This window comes from Aquarana catesbeiana, linkage group LG01 (genome assembly GCF_042186555.1).
Source record: "Aquarana catesbeiana isolate 2022-GZ linkage group LG01, ASM4218655v1, whole genome shotgun sequence".
Classification (NCBI taxonomy): Eukaryota; Metazoa; Chordata; class Amphibia; order Anura; family Ranidae; genus Aquarana; species Aquarana catesbeiana.
In genome coordinates, this window is record NC_133324.1 from 158246918 (window position 1) to 158274123 (window position 27206).

At 39.0% G+C, this 27206-nt stretch overlaps 1 protein-coding gene across 16 annotated transcripts in view; it reads right to left on the minus strand.

Moving 5' to 3' along the window:
• MEF2C (myocyte enhancer factor 2C) overlaps nt 1-27206 on the minus strand; it is a 363817-nt gene that overhangs the window by 97328 nt on the left and 239283 nt on the right. For all 16 annotated transcript variants that reach the window (XM_073624480.1, XM_073624478.1, XM_073624490.1 and 13 more), the window contains one exon: nt 2252-2455. In XM_073624480.1, coding sequence (XP_073480581.1) covers nt 2252-2455 — 204 coding nt within the window. The remainder of the gene's footprint in view (nt 1-2251; nt 2456-27206) is intronic.

Here is a 27206-nt window from a genome sequence, read left to right on the forward strand (position 1 = left end):
CTGTTTCACATCCATCTGACTTACAGGTTAGTAGGGGCACAAACACTGTAATTTCATTCATTATGTTTTCTGAAGACTAAAATATTGATTTATCTACAACCCAAGGAAAAATGGGAATGACATTTTTTTTTTTTTATCAAAACCTTAAGAAATCATGAAAGAAAATTGGTCATATGCACCAATGTCCATGTTTTAGATTATTGCAACAAGAGGACACTGTGGGTTATTTACTAAAGGCAAATCCACTTTGCACTGCAAGTGCACTTGAAATTGCACTGAAAGTGCACTTGGAAGTAAAGTCGCTGTAGATCCGAGGGGGACATGCAAGGAAAATAAAAAAAACAGCATTTTAGCTTGCACATGATTGGATGATAAAATCAGCAGAGCTTCCACTCATTTCAATTCTACCCCTTAGATTTAGAGCGACTGCACTTCCAAGTGGATTTGCCTTTCGTAAATAACCCCCACAGTGTTGTTACGTCTTACCATAAGAATTATGCAACTGTATAGAAACAGTCTCTGTTAAACTAAAAATAAAGTTGGAGTCCTAGTACAATAATAAGTAGTAGTCCTGACCTACAGTGGCTTACTTGGGTTCAAGCTTCACTTGACGCTCTACAGGGGTTCCAACTGTGCCTTTTGTTATTAAATTCATGTTCAATCTTCCTACTTTCAGAAATGTGTAATTGTCTTTCTTAAAGCTTAGCCAATGGGTCCTTAAACACAAAAGTGCTCCTCAATTCCCCTAATTATAGCATGAATTTGAGTAACTCTCAGCTCAGTATTTTTGATCCCCAACATATTTACCTTCCTCTGTCCTATTAGTATTGACCTTCTGTTTCTTCAGTAAACAATTTTTAGTCTCACCCCAACCTGGAACACTCAGAAGTGACTAGTAAATGGGCACAGTTTTATTTAGGACTTCAGAATTGGGTGGTGCTCACTTTAAAAAGTTCTTCATATGACTGACAAGCCAGAAGCTAACAGAAGCACAGAGACTGCCAGATCCAGCCAATGTAGGACAAGAAGGGGGTCACAGCTGAGCCTCATCCAGCCTCTGGACTTCAATGTAGTTGTATCCTAGACTGTCTACAGAATATAGAAACTGCTCATTAGCTAGGGGCTGGAAAGTGGTAGCAGCAGCTGCAGGGATAAAGCTTTTCGTAAGGGTAATGTGCAGAAGTGTCACCTTCTCTGTAGCACTGGAGGCTGGAGCTAATAGGGGAGATAGCTTTAGCTAAGAGACTGATGTATACATGGAAATATTTGTGATCATGGGTTTTTCTGTCTATCTTTAGCAGACCTATGCCACAATGAGGTGCTTACTATCTTACATGATGTTACTGCGTTCTGTACAGAACCTGATCCTAGAAGGCATAACAAAGAATTCACAAGTATCGGCAAAATAGCCAGTTTTAGGCTAACAAGTACCTGCCCTAAAGTGGAACTGAACTCTGGAAGGCGTAACCAAAAAAGGCAGGAAGGGGGTAAAAGACTAATCATTAGTATTGGTATTCTTTTTCCCATTGCTGACTTACCATATACTGTGTCTCTGGGTGGATGTATCCATCTTGGTATAGGCCAGATCTCTAAAGACTATAAAGGCCAGTTCTCTTGAGACTAGCAGTCAGAGGCAACGGTGCCTTAGAACAAACACTGCAAATATACAGTTACGAGACTGTTAGTATTGGAGTGGTTAGGCACCCTTAAATACCAGGAAGTGCACTGGTAGATTTAGCAGGAAAGATTCATTTCCAAATGCCTCCTATAAGATAGCAAATCTTCACTTTCTGAGTTCCACTGAAACAGCACTTGGCAAAAGGCATATCTAGAGGTTGGCATAATAACACGGGAGGCCAAGGACAAATATTCCTCTTAGGCCCTGTATTCCATATTCATCTTAACCTATCTTGTAGTTCCTTCACTGCCATTAAGAAACAAACTGGCACCTGAATCAGATTTTTTGCTGTGTCAGATTCAGAATGTAAAGTAGTTCCTGGCATTTTCTGATTTGGACAAAGAAAGAAAATAACAATGGCAAGTATTTAGAAATGAAGCTGAATGGCTAGGTTGCCCAAAGCATCCACAGTATCCAGATGACATTTATTTAGAACAAGTTAGAACATAAAAGCTAACACCTATCTGGTTGCTTTTGGAAACAGCATAGAGTTCATTGCCGTTCAGAAAAGTGCTAACAAGGACACCGAAAATTAGATCAACATAAATTGCAGTACAAAAGATTTAAACTTACCTCTACAATATCTGAATTTGTTCGACTTTCGTGTGGCTCATTGTATTCTGTGTATTTCAGCAAAACCTTATCCATATCTGTGCTAGCGTACTGGAAAAGTTTGTTGGTGCTGTTGAAAATGATTAGTGCTATCTCACAGTCGCATAGAACACTTAACTCATAAGCCTTCTTCATTAAACCAAACTTCCTCTTCGTAAACGTCACCTGAAGAAACAAAAGAAAGGTTATGAAGACTAAAGAGCATTTTAAAGTGAAAACACAAGTGCATGTTATGCTTCTTGGAAGGCCATAATAGTTAAAGGGGAACTCTCCTATCCTTTACAGCCAAGGAAACTTCCATCTTAGCCTCTATCTGATCTGCAGTTACCATGATGCTGCACATGTGATCAGTTATGACTCCAGCCATTTGATAGCTTGACAATTTGGTTGAGAACATAAGCGACTGTCACAGTTATCATTCACAGCATGCCTTGAATGGAACTGCTTTGGGAAACAGATAAAGTGGAACTAAACCCTCCTATTGTTTTCAGCCTAAGAAGCTGCCATCTTAGCCTCTGTTTGATCACCAACTGCCATTATGCTGGACGTGTGATCAGTTATGACACCAGCCATTGGATTATTTGATAGTTTGGTTGAGAGCACAACCAATGTGACAGTTACATTCCTGGCATGCGTAACTGTTTTTTGAAACTGCTAAATGATGGATTTACTTCTGCTTTAAATCAGTGGATTTAGTTCTACTTTAAAATGGTTGTATACCCTTTTTAAAATTTTTACCTACAGGTAAGCCTATAATAAGGCTTACCTGTAGGTAAAATGAATATCTCCTAAACCTGTACAGTTTAGGAGATATTCACTCTGCATGCTGCCGCTGATGTCAGCGGTGCATGCGCTGTGAAGGTCAGGCTTGTGAAAGAAGTCTCCTGCGCGCATGCTCCGGCCACTCACAGCTCTGAAGCCGCAAACCCAGAAGACACGCCGAGGGGGGAAATGTCAGCTCCCTCGGCGGTAACCGGCATCAGATGCCGACGCCTCAATCTATGGTAAGTATTTCATAATAAGCTAGTATTCGGTGCATTCTAGCTCATTATGCTTTTGCCTTATAGGTTTTTTTTAACATTTTTTTTTTTTTTGTGCGGGTATACAACCGCTTTAATGCAGATTCCTCTCTCTGTCACTCTGCTCCATTCTCCTAACAGCATGCTTTTTACCCTGCAGCACAAGGCACCTAATTCACTTGTGCTGCAGGACAAAGAGCATGCCTCTCCCTCCTCCAGTCTTAACTCTGCTGTACAGGCAGGTGCAAGCAAATTCTGGCATTTACACTGCTTGGATTTGTATAAAATAGTTGCATTCATTTGTATATTTTACACCTGCCTGTTTTTCAGTTTTACCTGTTTAAGAAACCAATAATCTACAAAAAAATGCAGGACTATGCCTGGAATAGCATGTGTATAAAATATAAATAGATATTCACTGCAAATTGGTATAGGGATAAAAAAGTATATGCAGGTACATAGTGGCCTTTTGAAGGTAAGTTACAGGAGAATACAAGTTCAGTGTTGATCCACTAACAAGCTAAAAACTCCCAAGTTTAAAAAATGTAGTTAAACTGACTGAATGTTTGTTGAACAAATGTGTATTTTTTTCCCAGACTTTATGAACAATCTTAACTCGTCTGCATTTTTAAAGACTGTCTGTAAATTTCTGGACAGTTGGCAAGTCTGAAAAAAAAAAAAAAAAACAGACAAGGCCTTGCAATGATTATGACCACTTGCTACTTTAGTGACAACTGGCTTCATCACTGAAATCACTTGATGAGTACATCCACATTCTGTAAAAATAGAGAAGGCAATTCTCTAGGCAACGCACATTGAAGCACAGAGCAGAAAAAAAAACCCTATATTGATCACAGACTGTATTCAAATATATGAGTAACATGTCATCCATATTTATATTACTAACTTGCTTCAATGCCAGAAAAACCAATATGTTCTTCTGGTGCGAAATAGTTACCGGTATTTAACTATGTATAATATTTACTGGATTGGATCCCGAACTAAGAATACCTTATTATTTGAATTCAGTGTTCAGAACATGTTGTTATGGTGATTGGTTAGTGACACGGTAGGGCGGCAAAGCTTCAAGCAATGTGTACAAGTTGTTCCTTTTAATGATCAGAAAATTAGAATATAATTGTCAACTTGGATAAAAATTGTTTGATGCTTTTAAATAAACTGAGAAAATAAAAAGGATATCGTATGTTATAAAGAAAAGCATAAATGTAACACAAATGCCCCTCTGACACAGATGCACACACACACACGTTCATAGGGGATTACACTGGCAGAGTTAAAGTGGTATTAAATGCAAAACCAAAACCTAAAAGAAAGTCTAGAAAATGAATGCAGCTATCATATCTAAGACATTACAACAGATTTTGTTTAAAACCGTTAAAGTTGAACATTGTATAGTAGATTCCTCAATTGGTGGTTATGACCACTTAGAGGAATCTACTATACAATGTTCAATGATTTTAAAGTGTAATGTTGATTACATGTAAAATAAACTTTAATGGTTTTAAACAAAATTAGTTGTAATGTCTTGTGACGGTACCGGAAAAATCCTAATTGCCTCACCCCTTCTCTCTTATATTTAAATACATATTTGTGATGTTGGTACCTTTATCTTCTCACTTATGGACATACCTGAGCAGTCATTATACTATATCACATCTAAGAATTGGTAAGCTGTAATAAAATAAAAGTTTGTTTTGGGTTTAGTACCGCTGTAAACTCTAAGATGTGACACCAAGATGTCTTAGGCCTCATACACACCGGGCGCTTGCCCAGCTTTTCTGAATGCCTTTTCTCCTGGCAGGAGAAAACCAGCATTAAACACGTGCCTAAAGCCATCTTTAGGTGCCTCAAGCGTTTGGGCATTTATTCATTTCATTGGCCTGGTCATTGATATGTATGAACGTTGGCGTTTAGACACATTTAGACATGTTTAGATGCCGTTTTTTCTATCAAAACGCTACTCCTCTGACCACAGAAGTGGTGTTCTCTTTTTTCGGCTTTAAACACCTGTAAACGTGCATGGACACATAGGCTAGCCTGGAGGGACTTTTAAAGGCCTGTTTTTGACCAACCAATGTGCATGAGGCCTAATGGTGACCATACATGCTTCGATAAATGATCGATTTCCTTTCCGATCAATCTCTTCTGATCGGAATGACTGATCTATAGTTGATAACTCATTCGTTTGATATGCCACACATGGGGAAATGGACTTCCATCAATAGTTAAAGTGTTTCTAAACCTCAGACATGAAATATGAACAAAGCATCTTCTATAGGGTGTACTTGTCTCAATTAATAGCACTAACTGTTATTTTTGTCTGCTGCCTCGTTCCTCTGCTTTTAACAGGGCCGTGGATAAGGGGGCACCTCCATCCCCCTTGTATGGGGCCCAAGCCAGCAGGAGGGCCCAGGCAGCAGAGTGAATTGGTTGTGGGTAGGGAGGATGATTGGCATGGCGGGGGGCATTTACTGGAACCCATCCCCTGTAGGGCTCTTTCTGCAGCAGCTGAAAACTGGCTTCTTCTCCTCTCCCTCCTGACGGTTTTCAGCTGCTACAGAGAGCACCCTACAGGGGAATTGGTTTTAGTAATTGCCCCCCCTCCACACTGATCCCCCTCCCTGTGCATCATAGGTTTCCCCCTGCTGCCCAGGCCCCCCTTTTTGCCCCCCTACCCACACAGTTCTGGCTTCCCTCCTCTCCTTTCTGCTGGAAGCTGCAAACACAAAATCGGATCCTTCAGGGTGGAGAGAGTCATATTTACCAGCCCCTTTCTTTCCTAAATGAACACAATGAGTGATCGGTACCGATCATCACTGTGTTCATTCATACCTGAAGCATAGTAAATTGTGTATATGGGGGGGGGTGTCCTGTCAGGTTGGGTGTATGGGGCCCCGTGGTTTCTAACAGCAGCCCTGGTCTATCAGCATGAATCACTTCTGACAAGTTTACCTGACGCCAAGAAAAAAAAGGTGACAGGGGAGAGAACTTCAGCTGATTGACAGCCTCAGCTCTGTTCCTGTGTGATGTGTGAATAGGGGTGTATCCCTTCCCTCCAATCAGCTCTCAGAGCTCTCCTCTCTGATGTTACGTCAGCTCTCCCTGCTTTTCAGAACTGAGAGAGCCTGTGTAAATTCTGCACTTTGAATGGATGTAGGGGAAAGACAACTGTAGGTACAGGTACAATATATGTAGGAAGATTTGTTTCATCTCTGTGTATCACCGGAGGCCAGTCACTTCACTGGGTATATGTGAGGGTTTACAACCACTTTAAGTTATAATAATATCATGCGATCATAAGCCATCTGTTTTAACCATGTATGTCATAATCTGATCAATCAAAGCATGATCGTATTCATGAACATCAGTACTACCAATCAATGCAAAACGATCATTCATTTTCTGCCCTGGCCTGTCAAATCAGTTTAATCGAAACTGAAAGAAATTGAGTCTAACTTGAGCAAAAGGTAAGTTATGATTTGAGTTTTTACTGATTTAATAGTTTTGATCAAATCGCAGATTGATTAGATAAAAAAATCGAAGTGTGTTTGACTACCATTAGCTGAACTCCAGAATAATATATAATACACTAATTAATTCAGCCTAAATTCATTAATAAATCATCTAATGCATTTTTTAATTCAGGCAGTGAAAGTACCTGAATTAACCTGGTATCAGCAACCTGTAGTCTACTGTACAGCAGAAGCTCAGACTGGGAGGATTAGATGCAGCACAGGGAGCCCACCAGTTGTGCTACAGTGCAAAGAGCATACCGGTAAGAGGAGAGCGCAGAGAAATAAGCATGTCAGTCTGCTGCTTGTCCTTTTTACTGTCAAGACACAGACTGGGGGGGGGGAGACAAGACCTATAAGTGTTACGGAACTGCATCTGAGAAAAATCAGGTCTCCTTCCTTGCCAGACATTGTTGTGCTTTTTTTTTGGCAGAGCTGTGTAAATCTCAGGATTGAATGGACAGATCCTTTGACAGGTAAAACATCTCTCATATATGTATTTCATTTGTGTATTTCGCTTTTTGGCTGGAGTTCAGCTTTGACTTCCCATCCACCACTGGCTCCAATAGATGAGGAATTTAGCTTATGTTTAAACAGTATTGAAACGTCACATTCCACATTCTACATTTAAAGTGTTGTTTTATAGGGTTACATTCCAGATGCAATCTAAAACCAACTGCCACCCCGGTCGATGACTGCATGCCAGCTGCCTGGTAATGCCAATGGATTATGTAAGCACTTTAAACCCAGTCAGCAGGTCTGTAACCACTCAAAGGAGTGGCTCCCACATGCCTTCAGTCTGAGCGTTTATCCTTTCCAGCTTAAGGAGCTTTCACGCTCATTACCAAAACTACAAACTCAATATGTTGTTACAAATGTATGAAGTTGTGCAGCACACATGTCACTGTAAACCATTTAAGGGAATATAAAGCTAAAAAAAAGTTTGAAGGCGCTAAGTTAGGAAGCAAAAATAATGCCCTTCATGTATTCATGTATGCAGAGAGAAAAGAAGAGTAAGGACCAATAACCAATAGCAACAAAGCAAATTTCGGTTTACTGTCATCAGATTTAGGAAAGACGAGATCTACACGGGTTGATGCACTTTCGCGCTGTGCAGCCTTAGTAAAAAAATGGAACTGTGTACATTCGTAAAAGGACAGCTCAGTTTTTCAGAAAACCTTTACTTCTTTTATATGCCTTCTGGATGGATGCTGGTATATCATGTCATCTGTACTTCAATCAATAATTTGCAAGAATAAAAAACATTATTTTGAGTAATTTTGGAATCCATTGGAATAATTGTATTTTTCTTTTATAATATATGTTATCTTCTGGGTGGGTAATCTTCGCACATAATACAAAGTGGAACTAAACTGTATTAAAAAAAAGAGAGCCAGTATGATTTTTTTTGTAGAGGTGAGATGCTATGTCTCTGCTGTAATAAATGTACCTGCCTGTTTGCAATATCTGATGGAATGTACACAGAGCTGTACAATCTCAACACACCTTGAGGCTGGAATGATTGAACTCCCATGAACATGCGTAGGAGCTATATCATTTCAGCCTGGCCAAGTACGATGATTGAAGACCTGGCCAAGTAAGACAATTGAAGAACTGCCCTAGTAACATGGTTACATCTGTTAGAATGTACACAGAGCTGTACATTCTCAGCACACCTTGAGCCTGGAATGATTGAACTCCCATAGACATGTGTGGGAGTTACATCATTGCAACCTGTCCAAGCAAGATGGTTAAAGACTTGGCCAAGATGGTTGAAGACTTGGCCAAGATGGTTATAGAACTGCCCAAGTAAGATGGTTAGATCTGTTAGAATGCACACAGAGCTGTACATACTCGGCACACCTTGACACTGGAGTGATTGAACTTCCATACACCTGCATGCCATATACATTTGGCCTATCCAAGGAAGACCTGGTCAAGCAAGAGGGTTGAAGACTTGGCCAAGTAAGGTGGTTGAAGACTTGGCCAAGATGGTTATAGAACTGCCCAAGTAAGATGGTTAGACCTATTAGAATGCACACGGAGTTGTACAACCTCAGCACACCTTGAGAATGGAATGACTGAACTCCCATAAACATGTGTGGGAGTTACATCATTTCAGCCTGGCCAAGTAAGATGGTTAAAGACCTGGCCAAGTAAGATGGTTGAAGACTTGGCCAAGATGGTTATAGAACTGCCAAAGTAAGATGGTTAGATCTGTTAGAATGCGCATGATGCTGTACATTCTCAGCACACCTTGAGACTGGAATGATTGAACTCCTATGCCCCTTCATGTCATATACATTTGGCCTAGCCAGGTAAGATGGTTGAAGACCATGTCAAGTGAGATGGTTCCTGAACCTGGAAGAGGACCAGCTGAAGTTGTTGGCACTGGCAAGAGAATGAAGGGCGGTAAGTTAAGTTCCACGTTAAAAAGTAAAAGCAACCAGTAAATTATTTTTGTTTCCAACAGCTCTGTGACCTTGCCACAGATTCTATTTAAAGCATATGCCCTACTAAAACTTTTTTGTGCTTGTTTTGGATAGTGTGGGGAAGTTACAAAGCCCCTGTGGAATTTTTTTTTCCTATCTGGGGCTTCGTTAGAGAAGTACAAATATTTTTAACAGATAGGAAATAAGAGGTAATCTTTAACAGCATACAGACATAAGTAACAGTTTGAATGAGGTTCTAGTATTACACGCTATTAAAAAAAAAAGAAAAAAAAGCTTCCTTTGTTCTAGTTGGAAGTTTTCCTTTTTCACTTACTGTCTAGTGAAATCTTTCCAAAGAAGGCCCAAATTACTTCAAAAACTCAACAGAGGTTATCATTCTGATATCTTCTATCCAAAATTTAAAAAACAAATTTGTCTGGACATACACTTTAAAGAAAAGCTATAATAAAATAATTGCCTGGGCTGCCATTGCAGTTCATAGTTTGATTATTAATTATCTGCAACATGTATACAGACCAGGATTTGGTTGTAGTCTTACCTCTCTGCATATGTGATTCAATTAGTAAAGTACTAAAGCCAGCAGATCAGTATATCTGCTAGTCAAGATGAGTTTTAAAAAAGAAGTTAGCCCTAGAAACATAGGTCATTTTCCCCAAACAGATTTGTTTAAAGAAATAAAAAAACTGAACTCTGCTGTAAAAATTAGCATTTCACACTCAATAAAAAATCTAAAACTGCCTTTAGTCAAAACTCAGGAGGCAAGAAAGCAGAAAGCAGTAGTAAATCAGCCTTGTACATCAGATTTGCCTTTTCATACATAGATATTTTCACTTTCTATATTTAGTTCCTTTATGATGAAGATAAATTAGTCCACAATTACAATGGAATCAAATGCATTGTTTACTTGTGCATCTAAAAATACTGCCTATGTAGTCCTGGTAGCTTCACTTCCTTCAACAAAAACATCATCATCTGCTCTTCCTGGTGTATTGTTCTGAGAAGACGTGAACTTTTTGGTTGTGCACTGGTTTAATTCGAATGATTTTGAGTCAAAACAAATGTCATTTAGTACGTCATGCTAGCATTGTTGGTAAATCACAACCTTTGCTTGAGCTTTTTAGTGGTGTACAGAAGGAAGAAAAACAATAACCTCATCACTTTCTATATGGTCTCATATACTTCTCTTTCAAGGATTCTTTCTTCATGTTATTCAATGTTCAAAACTAAACAGAAACAATGCTGGACTGAGACTCATTGGTAAGAGCTGTTAACTCAAGGTGGGAATAACGACTCAGATCTCTTCAATATCTCAGGCAGCAGATGTTTATCTACCTCACCCAATCAGACTTGAAATGGCCACTAGAGGATCCCCTGTGGTGACACTTTACCATGACTAGGAAGGTCAAACAGGTCTCATACAAGTAAAATGCAGAAACCCTGGTTTTACTTTTGCAACCACAATATATGCATCCAAAATTCATATTACTGTCTAATAATTGTCAAAACAGATAACTCTCCTTAAATTGATGTAGGAGGTTTTATAACAATGTTGGAGTGACACAGTGTCTACATGGTTAGAATGTGTGCCTTGTAACAACTGTTATGTGATCCATTTCCAACGGGCCACTATTGTCATTTCTATGTACTCTACATATTTTCTAGGATCTCACACATTTGCCCTTTTTACTCCAACAATACAAGAACACATTGGTAGATTATTTGGTTATTTCTACCCAGGTTCTCTATAGTGTGTGTATGTGTGAATTTCAACAGTACCAGCACTGAACTGTAAGTTCTTTATGGGCAGGATCTAATGACAATGATCTACAGTATATCAGCCTTTCTCCAGCTAGAGGTTACTTGAGAAATTAGCAACTTCAGCCTCTCAGATCAGTAACTACTGATACCAATGATCTTTTTAGCTATCTGTAAGGGGGGTTATTCTTCCCAAATACAACAAATGTAAGAAGCATTGCTCTCACTGACCACGCGTGTAAGGATCATGCTTCCTGCTGACAGATTGTGTATTGGGTCCCATCTCCTATTGACCCCAGTGTAAAAGGTTGCTTCTCCCACCGATTTCCCATATAAGTCAGTCTTTCTCCCACTGACCACAGATCTAAAGGGGCCATTCTTCACTAACCACCAATGTAGGGGGCACTTCACTGACCACCATGTGAGGGAACACTATAATTTGGACTCTCTGCATTTCTTTCCTTGCCATTACTAGTATTGGTTTTGTTTCATTATTATTGCTAAAACTAATTTTGTTATATAGAGCAGCCCTGGGCATGAAATGCCACATTCCGTGCTCTTTTAAGTATTCCTATATTATAATTGACTGCTCACAACAATGTACCGTGAGATGTAGATATAATAATTATAAGGGGTTCCCTAAATTTATTTCAAAAGTTCCTTCATATGAAAAATTTTGAGAAAGTCTGATTTATACACTCTGTAAAGTGCTTTAAAATATGTCATTGCAATTTAAAATAATAAAATAAATACGCATTATGTTTACTCTCATACAAGCTTTATAACACCAACTTGTGTCCCTGTATATCCTAGTATAACATGTGTTCCCACTTTCACCCAACCCAGTATATGCGCTGTCACATACTGTACTTTAATGTATTATATTTTTAAATTATACTGAACTACTACACTTTCACTAACACTTTCCATCCAGTAATCATTTATGACTTCCCAACATAAATGATTAATTAGAAAAAAAGAAAGATGATAATGTATTAACACCTCTAACTAATACAGTGCGGTTCTCTCTTCTAGCCCCTTGCACAGATCCTCATAATAGCAGAAAGATGGAAATTTTCTCTGTGGGTGCTCTACAGGAAGGTGGAAAGAAATGAAGCATGCCAGTAATTGGTGAGACACACTCGCACATGTAGGTTGTGCTGCAGCTACTGGAGAGAGGAAGATCCTCTGAATCTACTGTGGAATTTTCCATCACACCTCAACCAGCTTTGTCAGAAAACCTTTAATCCTGGGTATGTGTGTATATACTGTATATTGTATATATATATATATATATATATATATATATATATATATATATATATATATATATATATATATATATATATATATATATATATAAATATATATTTACATTTATATATTTAAACATCTGCATAGCTGTAGCTGTAGCTATATACTGTCTCTCTCTCTCTCTCTCTCTCTCTCTCTCTCTCTCTCTCTCTCTATATATATATATATATATATATATATATATATATAGCTATAGCTACAGCTATGCAGCTGTTTAAATATAAATATATATATATATATATATATATATATATATATAGCTACAGCTATGCAGCTGTTTAAATATATATATATATATATATATATATATATATATATATATATATATATATATATATACAGTATGACAAACAAAAATAATAATCAAGTAAAATGTCTGTTCATAAATAAAACTCCTGTAGCGTTAAAGTTTATTTTTCATAGAAGAGAGCTATGATGAACAAGTACCCATAGCAATCCACAACAAATCAGGAAAAAATGTGTCAAATTATATTAACTCCAAAAAAAATTAATATTTGGTTGATTGCACCGATTTGTAGCACATTACATGTCTTTGAGCCACAACATCTTATAAGAATAAGACTTGTATAATTAGTAATGCTGCTAACTACAATTCATATTTCTTATTAGGTACCAGCAAAATATTTAATCTTATGACACAGATAGCAGTGTTATATAATAAATTGGTAATCAGTTTATTAATGTAACCAGACAAACTATTTCTGTTTGACTGTTGCAACTAATTACACATTATTGTGTATGCATTGCGTTGGGCTATGATTCAACAGTGTTTTTTTATACAGCGTTAATTAATGAAGCCTAGCATTAATACAATGCAACTGTGACCATGTACTATTTCTTATAGTCCATTAGAACCATTATCTGACCTCAGATGAGCCAGCCACATGCATCCTGTCAATTCAATAGGGACTTTTTTTAACAAAGAATGAACATTCTGATGCATTCTCCTATGTTACTTCTTGTACCTAGTAAATTACAAAGATGATCGCTGGTGTCGCCCCAAAAGGTCTTCTAGGGCCACCCTACTTCCAGTATCAGTGTTTCTGTATTTTAGACAGCACCGCTTCTATAAACATATACCTTCATGTATAATAAAATATAAAAATATGAGTAAAGAATATTAAATCCTTTATTTAATATAAAGTCAACCCTTCTGAAATATGACAAACTGACACGTAAATATATAGACTGAAAACAATCCTAGCAGATCTCATTATGCTGAAATGTGTGTAACCTTAAGGTCAATAAAAAACAAATTCTCTAATGAGAAAATGGTCAGGAAGCACATTTGTCTCCATTTCCTGTCAAAACAGGAAAAGAGTAACTTCTTCCTCTCCACAATGACTTCACTTATGCTTCCCACCTTCAACTTTTTTCCCCCCAGGGTCATGATAATCATTCCTTGACTAGAGACAATAAAGGTAGCAGCTGGCCCATTCCAATACATGTTATAAACATCCAATCAGCTACTTAACCTAAAGACAGAAAGATGTCACAGATGTCATACAGATTTTGGTACAACTCCCGTCTTTCACCAGTTGTCTAGTGGACATGAAGGTTAAGCCTATGAATGATACATTTATACTTCATCGGCAGTTGGAAATGAATTAACTAAAACTGTAAAAGCTTACATTTGCCAATACCCGGATTTGAGGATTTGTTAAGAGTTTAGCTATCCTAACTGTGGTGAATGAGGCTTCATTGTTGCTATCCCAAGGTTGCTATGTCGGTGTGGAATAGGTGTATCGGATACCTGTAGTAACACATTATTGTACACATAGATTTACATTTAGATTTATTATATGTGGCAAACTAGACAACGATTTTTATGTCAATGACTACACCAGGTCCAGCCTGTGCTTAGATTAGGGCAACCCTGGGCACGTCTGTTCAGTGAATAATTATGGATACTTGGCAAAACATGATACATGTTCACATACAATGGTAAGAGAGGTCATGAGTACATTTCAGAATGGTAATTGGTGTTGGAAGCCAAAACTCAGTCATTAGGATGACAACCTAAGGACTCTCATTTCCACCAGTGTCCCAAGACTCTGTTTTATGTAGATGATGTAGGTAAGTAAAATGTAAATAGATGGCAGTGACACAGCATCAGGGGTCATTATAACAACCAGGCCTGCAGGCCCAGGTGAATATGGGGAGCCAGATTAGTGGCCGCTCAAAAGTATGAAAAATTCTCTAAAAAAAGGGATGTCATCAGTTCTGTTCCTGGAGATCGTTCCCTGCATTATATGATGAGCTGGTGCTTCCATGAAGGTTTGCTGTGTCTGTCAAGCGGCAAGCTAGAGAAAATATGTTCTAAGCCAATGTAAAGGTCTCTTTGTGTGTAGCCAATGTCCTATGAGTTAAAACATCCCAGCACTTCTTCTCTCACCTTGGGAACTTCAGGGAGCAGCTTATTAAAAACTGGCAGACTTGCTGCTAAAACACTTTCTCTCTAGTTGCTCTGACACGTAAGCCCAGGCTTTACAAGTCCCAGCTGATAGTTGTTGGGAATGTGTGCTAAGATTTAATAGTTCTTCAAAGTATATAGATGGGGTATCTAAAACTATCTTGTAGTAAATGCAACAAAACAAATTACCCAAGAATGAGCTAAAGCACAATTCCATCCTTTGTTTTTGATGTAACTTGGAAGGGTTAGAGCCTCTGTCAAGTTTTTTATTGTCATCTTTGTCCCTATTGGGAAACATCCCTTCTATTCCTGTCAGGACAGGAGGTAAAGGGAAATCTCTCCACAAGAGACACAGAAAAGAGTGGGTAAGGATTAGGGCATTTGGCAATGTGCTTATTGTTCTTAATGTTTTCATGTTCATGTCCTGCATTTACTTTTTCTTGTATGGAGAAGTAAAAACTCTTCCCTACTTTATACATAACTAAAAACTAAATTCATGCTGTAGTTAGGCTTTAAATTTAAACTCCAGGCAAGTATAAAAAAATGTAATCTAGTTATGTATTAATAAAAATTATTTAAAGTGGTTGTGAACCTCAGACATGAAATATGAGCAAAGCATAACCCTCTATAGTGTGTACTTGTCTCAATATAGAGCACTAAGTGTAATTTCTGTCCACTGCATTGTTCCACTCTTATCAGCATGAATCACTTCTGACAAGCTTTCCTGACACCAAGAGAAAAATTGTGACAGGGGAGGGATTTCCAGCTGATTGACAGCCTCTGCTCTGTTCCTGTGAGCTGTGTGAATGGGGGGGGGGTCATTTCCTTCCAATCAGCTCACAGAGCTCTCCTCACTCTCCTAACTTCAGCTCTCCACCCCCTGCTTTTCAGAGCTAAGAGATCCTGGGTAAATTCTGCACTTTAAATGGAGGTAGGGGAAAGACAGCTGTAGATAAACAGGTACAACTGATGTAGAAGGATTTGTTTCATCTCTGTGTATTACCTGAGGCCAGTCACTTCACTGGGTACATGTAAGGGTTTATAACCACTTTCATGTATTCAAGTGCCCGAATTTGTCTTGTTATCAGTCTCCTCTAAGGCTCTCCACAGTAGAGCTGATAAGGGGAGGAGCAGAACTCTGAGCCAATCGGAGCTCTATTGCACTGTACAGTGCAGTCCGTTAGGAGGGGTGACCAAGCTGCATTGTTTATTGTAGCAGTAGAGAAAAGTGAGGTCACCATCCTTGCATTGCTGTGGATGCCTGGATTCCAATATTGACTGAACGCCATTATAAAATTCTTTGGCAGGTGAACGGTCAACAATTCTTGTATATTTTTCTATGTCCTTAGCAGTTTGCCAGGATTTCACCTTTAAAAGGAAAATAATAGTTAGACTATTTGTATACTATCTCACTCCCTGAGTTTACTTTGGAAGTAAGTATACAGTTAGGAGAATAAACATTGTAAAGCTTTAAAATAGCTATACCCACAGGCTTTAGTCTCTGTTAAAAACTGGGTGCACCTAAATATACAGGTAATAAATACAGAAATGAAGACATTCTGAAATAGTATAAAATAATAAATTGTAAAGAAGAACAAATTAAGAAGAAGAAAAAATTAATAAATCACTGCAACAGCAATGCTCCTTTCCACGTAAAACATTTGCCATTGGTTAACACAAGTCAGCCCTAAATGACTATAACAGTGATGGAGAACCTTGGCACCCCAGATGTTTTGGAACTACATTTCCCATGATGCTCAACTACACTGCAGAGTGCATGACCCTCATGGCAAATGTAGTTCCAAAACACCTGGGGTGCCAAGGTTCACCATCACTGGACTATAAGGTCTCATGCACACTTAAGGTTAAAAACATCTGTGTTTTTTTCCCCTGCCTCTAAACATCCCTCCATGTTAACCTATGGGGTTGATTTACGAAAGGCAAATAGAATGTGCACTTTGCAAAGTCTCTCCAAGTGCAGTTGCTCCAGAACTTAGTAAATGAGGTAAGGCTTCACTTTGCAAAGAATGCCCAATCCTGTGCAAAGAAAATAAAAAAAACCTGCATTTTTACTTGCACATGATTGGATGATGGAAGTCAGCAGAGCTTCTGCTCATTTACTAAGCCCCGGAGCAACTGCACTTGCAGAATTCACAGTCTATTTGCCTTTAGTAAATCAACCCCTATGTGTCCATGCACACATAGGCATTTAGATGCAGAAAAAAAACATAGCCAGCAAGTCCAGGAGCAGCAGCGTTTTGGAAGAAAAAATGCTTAATGCAGGTAAATGCATGTAAACGTATGTGAGCAGGCATTTACTCTAGGCACGTCAAGTGCTTCAGCATTATTTCATTTATGGGCAATAAAATGAATTAACGTCTAAATGCTTGACATGCCTAAATGTGCCTAAACGTTTCATGCGCGTTTATACACGTTTGCTCATTTCAAGCGCTTTCTTCTGCCAAAATTCTGCTGCCAGGAGGAAAGGCGTTTAGGAGCGCTGGGCAAGTGCTCTGTGTGCATAAGGTCTAAACGGACAAGTTACTGTAACATTTTCTAACACTAAATGTTAGAAACATATTAGAAATATACCCAAGGGGTTCTGCTTAATAAGACATCAGCAGCGATGTGAAATCCAAAGAAATTAAACTTCACTATCAGATATCTGTGTTAAACCATTTATACAATATGAAACTTTATAGGATGGAAAAGTAATAAGACCATATAGAAACAAAAAATAAAAAAGCCAACTTTCCTCTGGCTTTTATTTTACACAGAATCTGTAAGATAAAAAAATACTTTGAAGAGAAAAGGACCTGAGGTCCTCTTTCACTAGCGTCTTTTGTCTTGGGATTTAAAACACAGAACGGGGGCTCTTATGTCTGAAAATGTAACAAATGCTAAATAAAGAACAAAACGCACAGAAACTGTAGCCGCAATGTGAAGAGCGGAACATGTTACGTGGGGCTGTTGGAAATAAGGGTTCCGGTTAGGAGAACATTTACCTCTTTCAACTGCTCTCCTGAGTATCGTTAAGGGGAATTCATTGTACTAAACATATTTTATATTCCCTGCTGATATATTTATTTGACTGGTATATCCATTGTTTCATAGTTTTTTATTATTATTGCAGGCAACTAAAAGTACATCTATCATTTATTACTGGATAGAAAAAAACCTTGGTTGCCTATAGCAATGAATCCGATTACAGCTAGTTGTCTGGGAAATGATAGCTAAGATCTCATTGGTTGTAAATGGGCATAACAGGCAATTTATTCTGCCAAGCAAAATGGAAGATGATTGTGCTTATTAGTGCAAAGAACAATGACAGTCTGAGAATACACAGCAACAGGTATCAATTAATCAATCAATCAATCAATCCATCTATATGGTGGAGCAGGCCAACCTAGCAATTCATGCGAGCTCATGAAGCCAAACATGTAAAATGACTTTTAAAAATATATATCTGTGCACCCAATAGCCACCCCCATATATATGTATGTCTGGTGGAAACAATAACTTAGCCCCACTGGTGAAGCATCCTTCCAAAATAGTCCTGCAGATGCCTTATGGTACCCATTCTAATTGTACTATGATTCTAAATCTGAAGAATTGGCAATGATTCTTTAAACGAGAAGTCCATGAAGAGCAATTAATATTTAAACATATCCATTTCTGTAAGAATACAGTTTTTGGAGTTCACATCATTCCCTGGAAATACCACAATTTAGAGATGGGCTTGCCAAAACTTACATAACTGCCAGCAGCGCCTTTTCAGGTTGTCAGGTTTGCCAGGAAAGATCGTTGGCATATTTAGGACTTGGGTATATCTCAGCAGGTCCTACATTTTTATTACAGTATATTTTCAAATACTGATAGCATGCTCATGTATATATTTATTGCATTTTGGGAAAGTTCTTGTCTAAATGTCCTCAAGGTCCAGGCTCTTAATCTGTTTAGGTATAGTAACAAACCAAACAGATCTTAACCCTGAATTACTGTGATGGGTAAAACTATCCTATAGATGGCATATGTTATAGCATAGATACTAGGAACAGAATTTCCGGGTTGTCAGGTTTGCCAGGGATGTTCATTGGCAAATCAAGGACTTGGGTATATCTCAGCAGGTACTACATTTTTATTACAGTATATTTTCAAATATTGATAGCATGCTTATGTATATATTTATTGCAACCAAACAATTCTTAACCCTAAATTACTGTGTTGGTTGAAACTATCCTATAGATGGCAAATGTTATAGCATAGATACTAGGAATAGAATTTCAGGGAATGGAAGCCATGCCTTTGTGGAGATACTGTAGTTCTAAAATGTCCTTTGGTCTGAGAGCTGTAGTTAAAAATTTATTTTACATATTGGTCACCCTGGTTGAGCCAAAATCTGCCAAGTATTGTAAATAGCAGTGAGAAAGGCTCTGCTCTTATGTACAAGGTGGTCTTAGAGATAAGGACCTCCAGTGCTGCTACATGGAGTGGCCCCAATCATCCAAGACAACACCAAAAGTGGAACTTCTGCTCATTTGTTTCCGCCCCTCCCCCCCTCTGGTGCCACAATTGGCACCTTTCTGGGGGGGAGGGGGGACAGGATTCTTTGACAGGTATCCTGTTCCCACTTCCGGGAGCCACAGCCGTGGATATTGACTTCACGGCTCAGCTCCCTCCTCTTCCCCCTGTTGCCGGGGCAGTAGGAGAGAGGAGCGGATCTTCGCGCATGCGCAGTAGGGTTCCCGACGTGAAGCCGTAAGGCTACACTGCCAGGTTTCCTTACCCGCAACCGCAGCGGCAGCATCATCAGCTGCGGTGCCGACATCGCTGGACTCCAGGACAGGTTAGTGTCCTATTATAAAAAGCCAGCAGTTGCAATATGTGTAGCTGCTGGTTTTTAATTTTTGCAGGGGTGGGCGGACCTCCACATTAAGTAACTGATTATTAAAAATATATATATAGTATCTCACAAAAGTGAGCACACCCCTCACATTTTTGTAAATATTTTAATATATCTTTTCATGTGACAACACTGAAGAAATGACACTTTGCTACAATGTAAAGTAGTGAGTGTAAAGCTTGTATAACAGTGTAAATTTGCTGTCCCCTCAAATAACTCAACACACAGCCATTAATATCTAAACCGCTGGCAACAAAAGTGAGTACACCCCTAAGTGAAAATGTACAAATTGGGCTCAAAGTGTCAATATTTTGTGTGGCCACCATTATTTTCCAACACTGCCTTAACCTCTTGGGCGTGGAGTTCACCAAAGCTTCACAGGTTGCCACTGGAGTCCTCTTCCACTCCTCCATGATGACATCACGGAACATCATGGAACTGGTGAATGTTAGAGACCTCCTCCACCTTCCATTTGAGGATGCCCCACAGATGCTCGATAGGGTTTAGGTCTGGAGGCATGCTTGGCCAGTCCATCACATTTATCCTCAGCTTCTTTAGCAAGGCAGTGGTCATCTTGGAGGTGTGCTTGGGGTCTTTATCATGTTGGAATACTGCCCTGCGGCTCAGTCTTTGAAGGGAGGGGGTCATGCACTGCTTCAGTATTTCACAGTACATGTTAGCATTCATGGTTCCCTCAATGAACTGTAACTTCCCAGTGCTGGCAGCACTCATGCAGGTCCAGACCATGACACTCCCACCACCATGCTTGACTGTAGGCAAGACACATTTGTCTTTGTACTCCTCACCTGGTTGCCGCTACACACGATTAGCACCATCTGAACCAAATAAGTTTATCTTGGTCTCATCAGACCACAGGACATGGTTCCAGTAATCCATGTTCTTAGTCTGCATGTCTTCAGCAAACTGTTTGTGTGCTTTCTTGTGCATCATCTTTAGAAGAGGCTTCCTTCTGGGACGACAGCCATGCAGACCAATTTGATGCAATGTGCGGCGTATGGTCTGAGCACTGACAGGCTGACACCCAGCCCTTCAACCTTTGCAGCAATGCTGGCAGCACTCATACGTCTATTTCCCAAAGACAACCTCTGGATATGACGCTGAGCATGTGCACTCAACTTCTTTGGTCGACCATGGCGGGGTCTGTTCTGAGTGGAACCTGTCCTGTTAAACCGCTGTATGGTCTTGGCCACCTTGCTGTAGCTCAGTTTCAGGGTCTTGGCAATCTTCTTATAGCCTAGGCCATCTTTATGTAGAGCAACAATTCTTTTTCAGATCCTCAGAGAGATCTTTTCCATAAGGTGCCATGTTGAACTTCCAGTGACCAGTATGAGAAAGTGAGAGCGATAACACCAAATTTAACACACCTGCTTCCCATTCACACATGAGACCTTGTAACACTAACAAGTCACATGACACTGGGGAGGGAAAATGGCTAATTGGGCCCAGTTTGGACATTTTCACATAGGGGTGTATTCATTTTGTTGCCAGCGGTTTAGACATTATTGGCTATGTGTTGAATTATTTTAGGGGGCAGCAAATTTACACTGTTATACAAGCTGTACACTCACTACTTTACATTGTAGCAAAGTGTCATTTCTTCAGTGTTGTCACATGAAAAGATATAATAAAATATTTACAAAAATGTGAGGGCTGTACTCACTTTTATGAGATACTGTATATATATATATATATATATATATATATATATATATTCCTAGATTGTAAGCTCTAAGGAGCAGGGCCCTCTGATTCCTACTGTATTAAATTGTATTGTATTTGTACTGTCTACCCTCAAGTTGTAAAGCGCTACGTAAACTGTTGGCACTATATAAATACTGTATAATAATAATATATATATATATATATATATATATATATATATATATATATATATATATATATATATATATATATATATATATATAATAGATGTATGATGGTAAATGACTTTGGACATGCAGAGATATCAACTGAAAACAACACAGCACAGTAACAGAGGATCCTTTGTATGACAATCAGAATACATAACTCTCAAATGCCTGTGAGTCGAAAAGGATGCTTCATATGGCATATACTCGTTTAGAAGCGCAATTAATGTCTTGTAAAAATAGCATGACAAACCAAAATAGTATAAATGCAAGGCAGGAAAAAAAATACAAGGACTGGGTCAATAACAAAAATTGTCCCTTTGATGTAAGAGTAAACAGCAATTGTAAAGTGGCAGAGGCAGCTAAAGAATGAGCAAGCCTGTGAAGGATGTGTGTTAGGCTTGGTTGGGGGAAGGTTCAGCTGCTGATTACAGAACTAAGTGGCAGCTCTAGATTGACTGCAGCAGCTGTATGGATGGCAGGATGTCACATGTTATTTTAGCAGGTCTGATGCTTGGAAACTCTTACTTCCTATTAAAATTGCTCAAAGTACATCCAGCAAAGTCACCAACAACTCTAGTTGCACCAGCTACACTCTGTACTTTGGGGGTTAGTTTATTATTATTTTATATATTATATTTATACTGTTTTTTTTTTAAATAACAGTATACCTCATTATTAAAATGTACTGTCTGTACATAGCTCTGATATATAAAGGACTTCTACTCATTACATTATATTATGTACATCATGTGAGATTATAATCGAATGTGCCTTGTGCAAATACAATGGCTAGATTTAAATTGTATGCTCCTTTAGACCACAGATCATTTTGGGTGCACAAATTCATGCACTGTATAATTTTTTTGTCCCGAAAAATAAAAAATTTTAATCTCTGTACGATACATGTGACCATTATTGGCAAAAAAGGAAGAAAGGTTATTTTAGATTTACTGTATATACTCAAGTATAAGCCGACCCGAATATAAGCCAAGGCACCTAATTTTACCACAAAAACTGGGAAAACTTATTGACTCGAGTATAAGCCTAGGGTGGGAAATGCAGCAGCTACTGGTAAATTTTCAGGATGCGGTATGGCATGGACAACACAGTGGCTGCCAGCGTCACTGTGCCCATCAATGCAGCCTCACTGCCCATCATTGCAGCCTCACCATGCCCATCATTGCAGCCTTACCGAGCCCATCATTGTAGCCTCACTGTGCCCATCATTGTAGCCTCACCGTGCCCATCACCACAGCCTTACCGTGCGTATCATTGTAGCCTCACTGTGCCCATCATTGCAGTCTCATGGCCATCATTGCCGCCTCATTGTGCCCATCATTGCAGCCTCAATGTGCCCTTCATTGCAGCCTCACTAGTAGTGACTGTGTGCCCATTCATGCAGTCTCAGCAGTCAGTACCTGGATTGCACAGTGGGCATCTCCTGCTGTATTTCGGAGCTCAGTCTGAAATGTTTGTCCGCGCTGTGATAAAAAAGTCCCGCCCTCCTCCTGGACCAGCTCGTGTGATAGACGCAGTAATCTGTTTATCACACAAGCTGGTCTAGACGGAGGGCGGGACTTTTGTCACAGCGTGGCCGAAAATTTCAGAGTCAGCTCCGAGACACATCGGTCAACTGCTGTGTAAGGGAGGGAGAGAGGTAAGCGTTGCAGCCACAGTTCAATGCGGCCCCAGGGCAACCGGCCTAATGCCCAGTATGCTGGTAGGCCAGTCCGGCCTGCCCTCACTCGAGTATAAGAGGGGGGCTTTTCATAAAAAATGTGCTGAAAAAGTCAACTTATACACGAGTATATACGGTAATAAGCATATATCAATATAAGTGTATTGCAAATAATATAATTATTCACTCAGATATATTTTGGATGGAAAGAAAAAAACATAAGCTGCTAGGAAAGTGTATGCAGGTTTTGTGGTTTTTTTTTTTGGCCTTGACAATATTTGGAAAATCTGCAGTGTACATCTCATACCTGCACGTATGTAAATCTGATAAACCCTAACTGATTGACATTCAGGTTTCTGAAGCACTGTGTAGCATAAACAATTCCTCCAGCATGTTAAACCTCCCCAAGACAACCCCACAATTATTGGTGGTCAATGGCTTTTTTAACCCCCCCCCCCACCCTTCATCATTGGTGGTCTGTGGCACCTTGAACACCCTCCCTCCTCCTCAAATAAAAAAAAAAAAAACACACACACACAACATTGGTGTTCAGTGGCCTTTTCAACCACTATACCTTGAATCATGGCCTTCATCTGCTGAAGCCTTTATTAAATCCTGCCTCTTTCCAATTTGTTATGTGATTGTCCACCTTAGCCATCACAAGGCACAGATCCACTCCAATTGGCTCTGTCCCCTTTACCTAAGTGCTTCACTGTCTAATGACTAGCAAAAACAAAAAAAACAAAAAGGCAATTCTTAAATGGCCTGTCAAAATAATCACCCCCCCATTTTAATTTGCTGATCTTTGCTATTACTACCCCTTCCTTAATTAAGCTTGTAGGGAGCAAGATGATTTTGATTATCCTGGCTACTTTTATCTTCCTTTGGGAATCTGATCCTGTTAGTAAAATACATCTATTTTTGATAGTTATATTTGCTGAAATCTATTTGTTAGAAATTACACAAACAAGTTTGCATGCTGTGCCGACTATTTTTATCATAGAGAATTCCTTTGCTGAAGAGAGTAATAAAAAAAATCTTAAGTTACTGGATATTTAACTACATAAAAAAAAGATAATTTAGTGTTCATTTTACAAACTTACACTGTAAACCAATTAAAACAAATATGCTGGTTTTATATTGACAGAATTATTGCTTTTTGGTTTGGCCCCCGAGCAAACAGTATTCTGTTGGGATGATTCAGAATGAATCTGTATTAAATCAAGGTTTATGTTTGTCTAAATTCTGTGTTTCTTTACCAATAGTCACATGTGAGGGAATGCAATAACAAGAAAACCAACTTGATTATGACCACAGCGCAAACCTACCGTAACCACATACGTTGCTAACAGTTCCAATTAGAGAAACATTTAATATTTTTCTTAAGCCAGAGGATACATATATATATTTGCTATTAACTTTCTATTCAAATAAAATAGTGGGTACGTCTGGAAAGAACATCATTAAGTAAACTACTCAGATGAGTGTAATGGATCTGAGTGTAACTGGATCTCAGGGGGTTCCTGGAGCTGAGATGACTGACAGTTGCTAAGGCAGGTGTAAGAGGTAGTAGCAGGTGAATGAACCTGCTGAAATTGGCTCAAATAGGTGCAGGCCCTAGATTCCATATATTCCTATTAAATTAGATTTACATTGTTGGCAAAACAGGAGAAAGCCCTTTCAACCAGACCACATAGACTCCCCCACTTAGATTCCTACTAGCAGCTGTGTAGATTGTACTGCTATTCTGTTCAGTTTAAGGTGATGTCATTTCTTTCTCAGAAACATATTTTTTGTTTATTAAATGAGGTTTCCAATTGACAAAATAGATTACAAATAGAAAGTTGCAAACCTCCAGCAGCTCAGGAGCGCTTCATCAGTTGATAACATAGCATTGAGGATCCTACTCTGCAACTAAAGGAGTTTTTTATACTTTTACTCAAAATAAGAAAAAAAAAAACATACAGTCTACAGGAGAAATGTGGAATTTCATATACATTGTGCTTCACATGCATTCTTTCATGCATTAAAAGAGAAGTATGGGATTAAAACAAAACAAACATACATACTTACCTAGGTGGAGGCAGCAATGTTCGAATGCTGCATCTTTTCCACACTGCCTCTAGACTGAGAACAGAGTGATCAAAGACCACTGATCGCTCAGTTCAGTTCTCGGTCTGCAGTGGTCAGAGAGCCATTTGGGATCTCTCCAAATCCTGGACCAGCTGAGTGACGTCAGCCAACAGTGGATGCTAGCCTGAGCCTGCTGTTTGCTGAATAAGGGTTACAGGAGTACCAAACTAAGTGCACTCCTTTGACCCACAGGAGACATGGGGCTATGGAGTGATTTGGCCCTATTTCTCCTTTAAGGCCTTCAATCTGACATATTTCCGCGATGTTCAATTTCTTTTTACATGTCCAGAAATATTTATAGCAAGCATAGTTTTCACTTACATACATCATTCTTTCCTGGACATTAAAGGTTTGTTTTTTTAAGTTAAAATCCTGACATCATACTAACCATTTCTATATACAGTATTCCCAACAGTATATGGACCAGGAGCCAGAGGATGTCCCATTTGTTTCTGATTTGTCAGAGATTTAATTTGCTTTATCTGTTATAATGGTGTTCTACAAGCACTATGCTGTAAGAGTGGATTATCTATAACAGGGGTGGGCAACCTGGGGCCCTCCAGCTGTTGTGGAACTACATTTCCCATGAGGCATTGCAAGGCTGGTAGTTACAATTACTCCCAGAGGCATGATGGGACTCTTAGTTCTGCAACAGCTGGAGGCCCCCAGGTTGCCTACCCCTGATCTGTAGTCTAACAAGAAATGGCAACACCAGTGTACAATACAGTAGCAATAAGTGGTAACCCACCATGTTACGATACGAAAGGGTCAGAAATCACTAAGGAGGGGTGAAGGTAATCCTACCTTCTCTATACTCCTGGTTTTAGTTTGACTTGGAATTGTCTCTTAATACTGCAGAAACCATTTCTGAATGCCATGATTTACATGTTGATGTAGAAGTGTTGGGCTTTAATGTCACTATGAAGAATGTCAAGCAGTTTACTCTTTTGTTTTTGATGTGCCACCACTGCTGCTTTTTTCACTTTTTGTATATGTTGAAGCAAATGTTTAGAGCAAAGCCAGTGGGAAACATTTCTTCCAAAAAAGTCGAGCTGTCAGAAACATATGATTATAATTTAAGAAATGCCAAATACCCAAAATGGCATTTGCAGTTTAAATGTAAATAACATACTTAAAGAACAGAAGTAATCACCTTTAATATTATACAGCACATTACTGAGAAAAAGAAATCAGACCGGTTAGCTATATACGTTGCAGGAATCTTAGCAAAGTTTTTTGCAGATTAATACCTTTCTCTAATCTGAAGATAGTTTTGTTTATTTTACTAGGTCCCTTCTCCAACTGGTTGGAAGGGAGGGTGTGTCACCATAAATATCAGCACCTGTACCAGTACAGCACTGCATGCATCCCTTTATACATTACAAATCTTGGAAGTAGATAAGGAAATGCTACTTCCAAATCTTGATGGACTTATAGGAAAAGCAATTAGCCAATCACTGGAGCAACAAAATAGCACTTGGGCCTGGTTATTGAATGCTCACACTCCAAGCTCTGCATTGTGAGGAGGCAGAGGGAGTATCGCATATTACCCCATATCTAAAATTAACAAGCATTTTTGGCAGATAAGATATGGGAGTGAATAAAGTGAAGTAAATGCTCATAAAACTCCCTACAGTAATGTGAACCTTCCTGTGTGATACTGGGAAAATGTTCTCTTGCGTTGTTCTGGAGCATATTCCTATTAGATTTGGGCTCTCAAGGGTAGGCTGAATTACAGCATCGGCACCTAGACGAACAGGCCATGAATCAGGGTCTTAGGTAATTTCACTTTTTTTTCCATT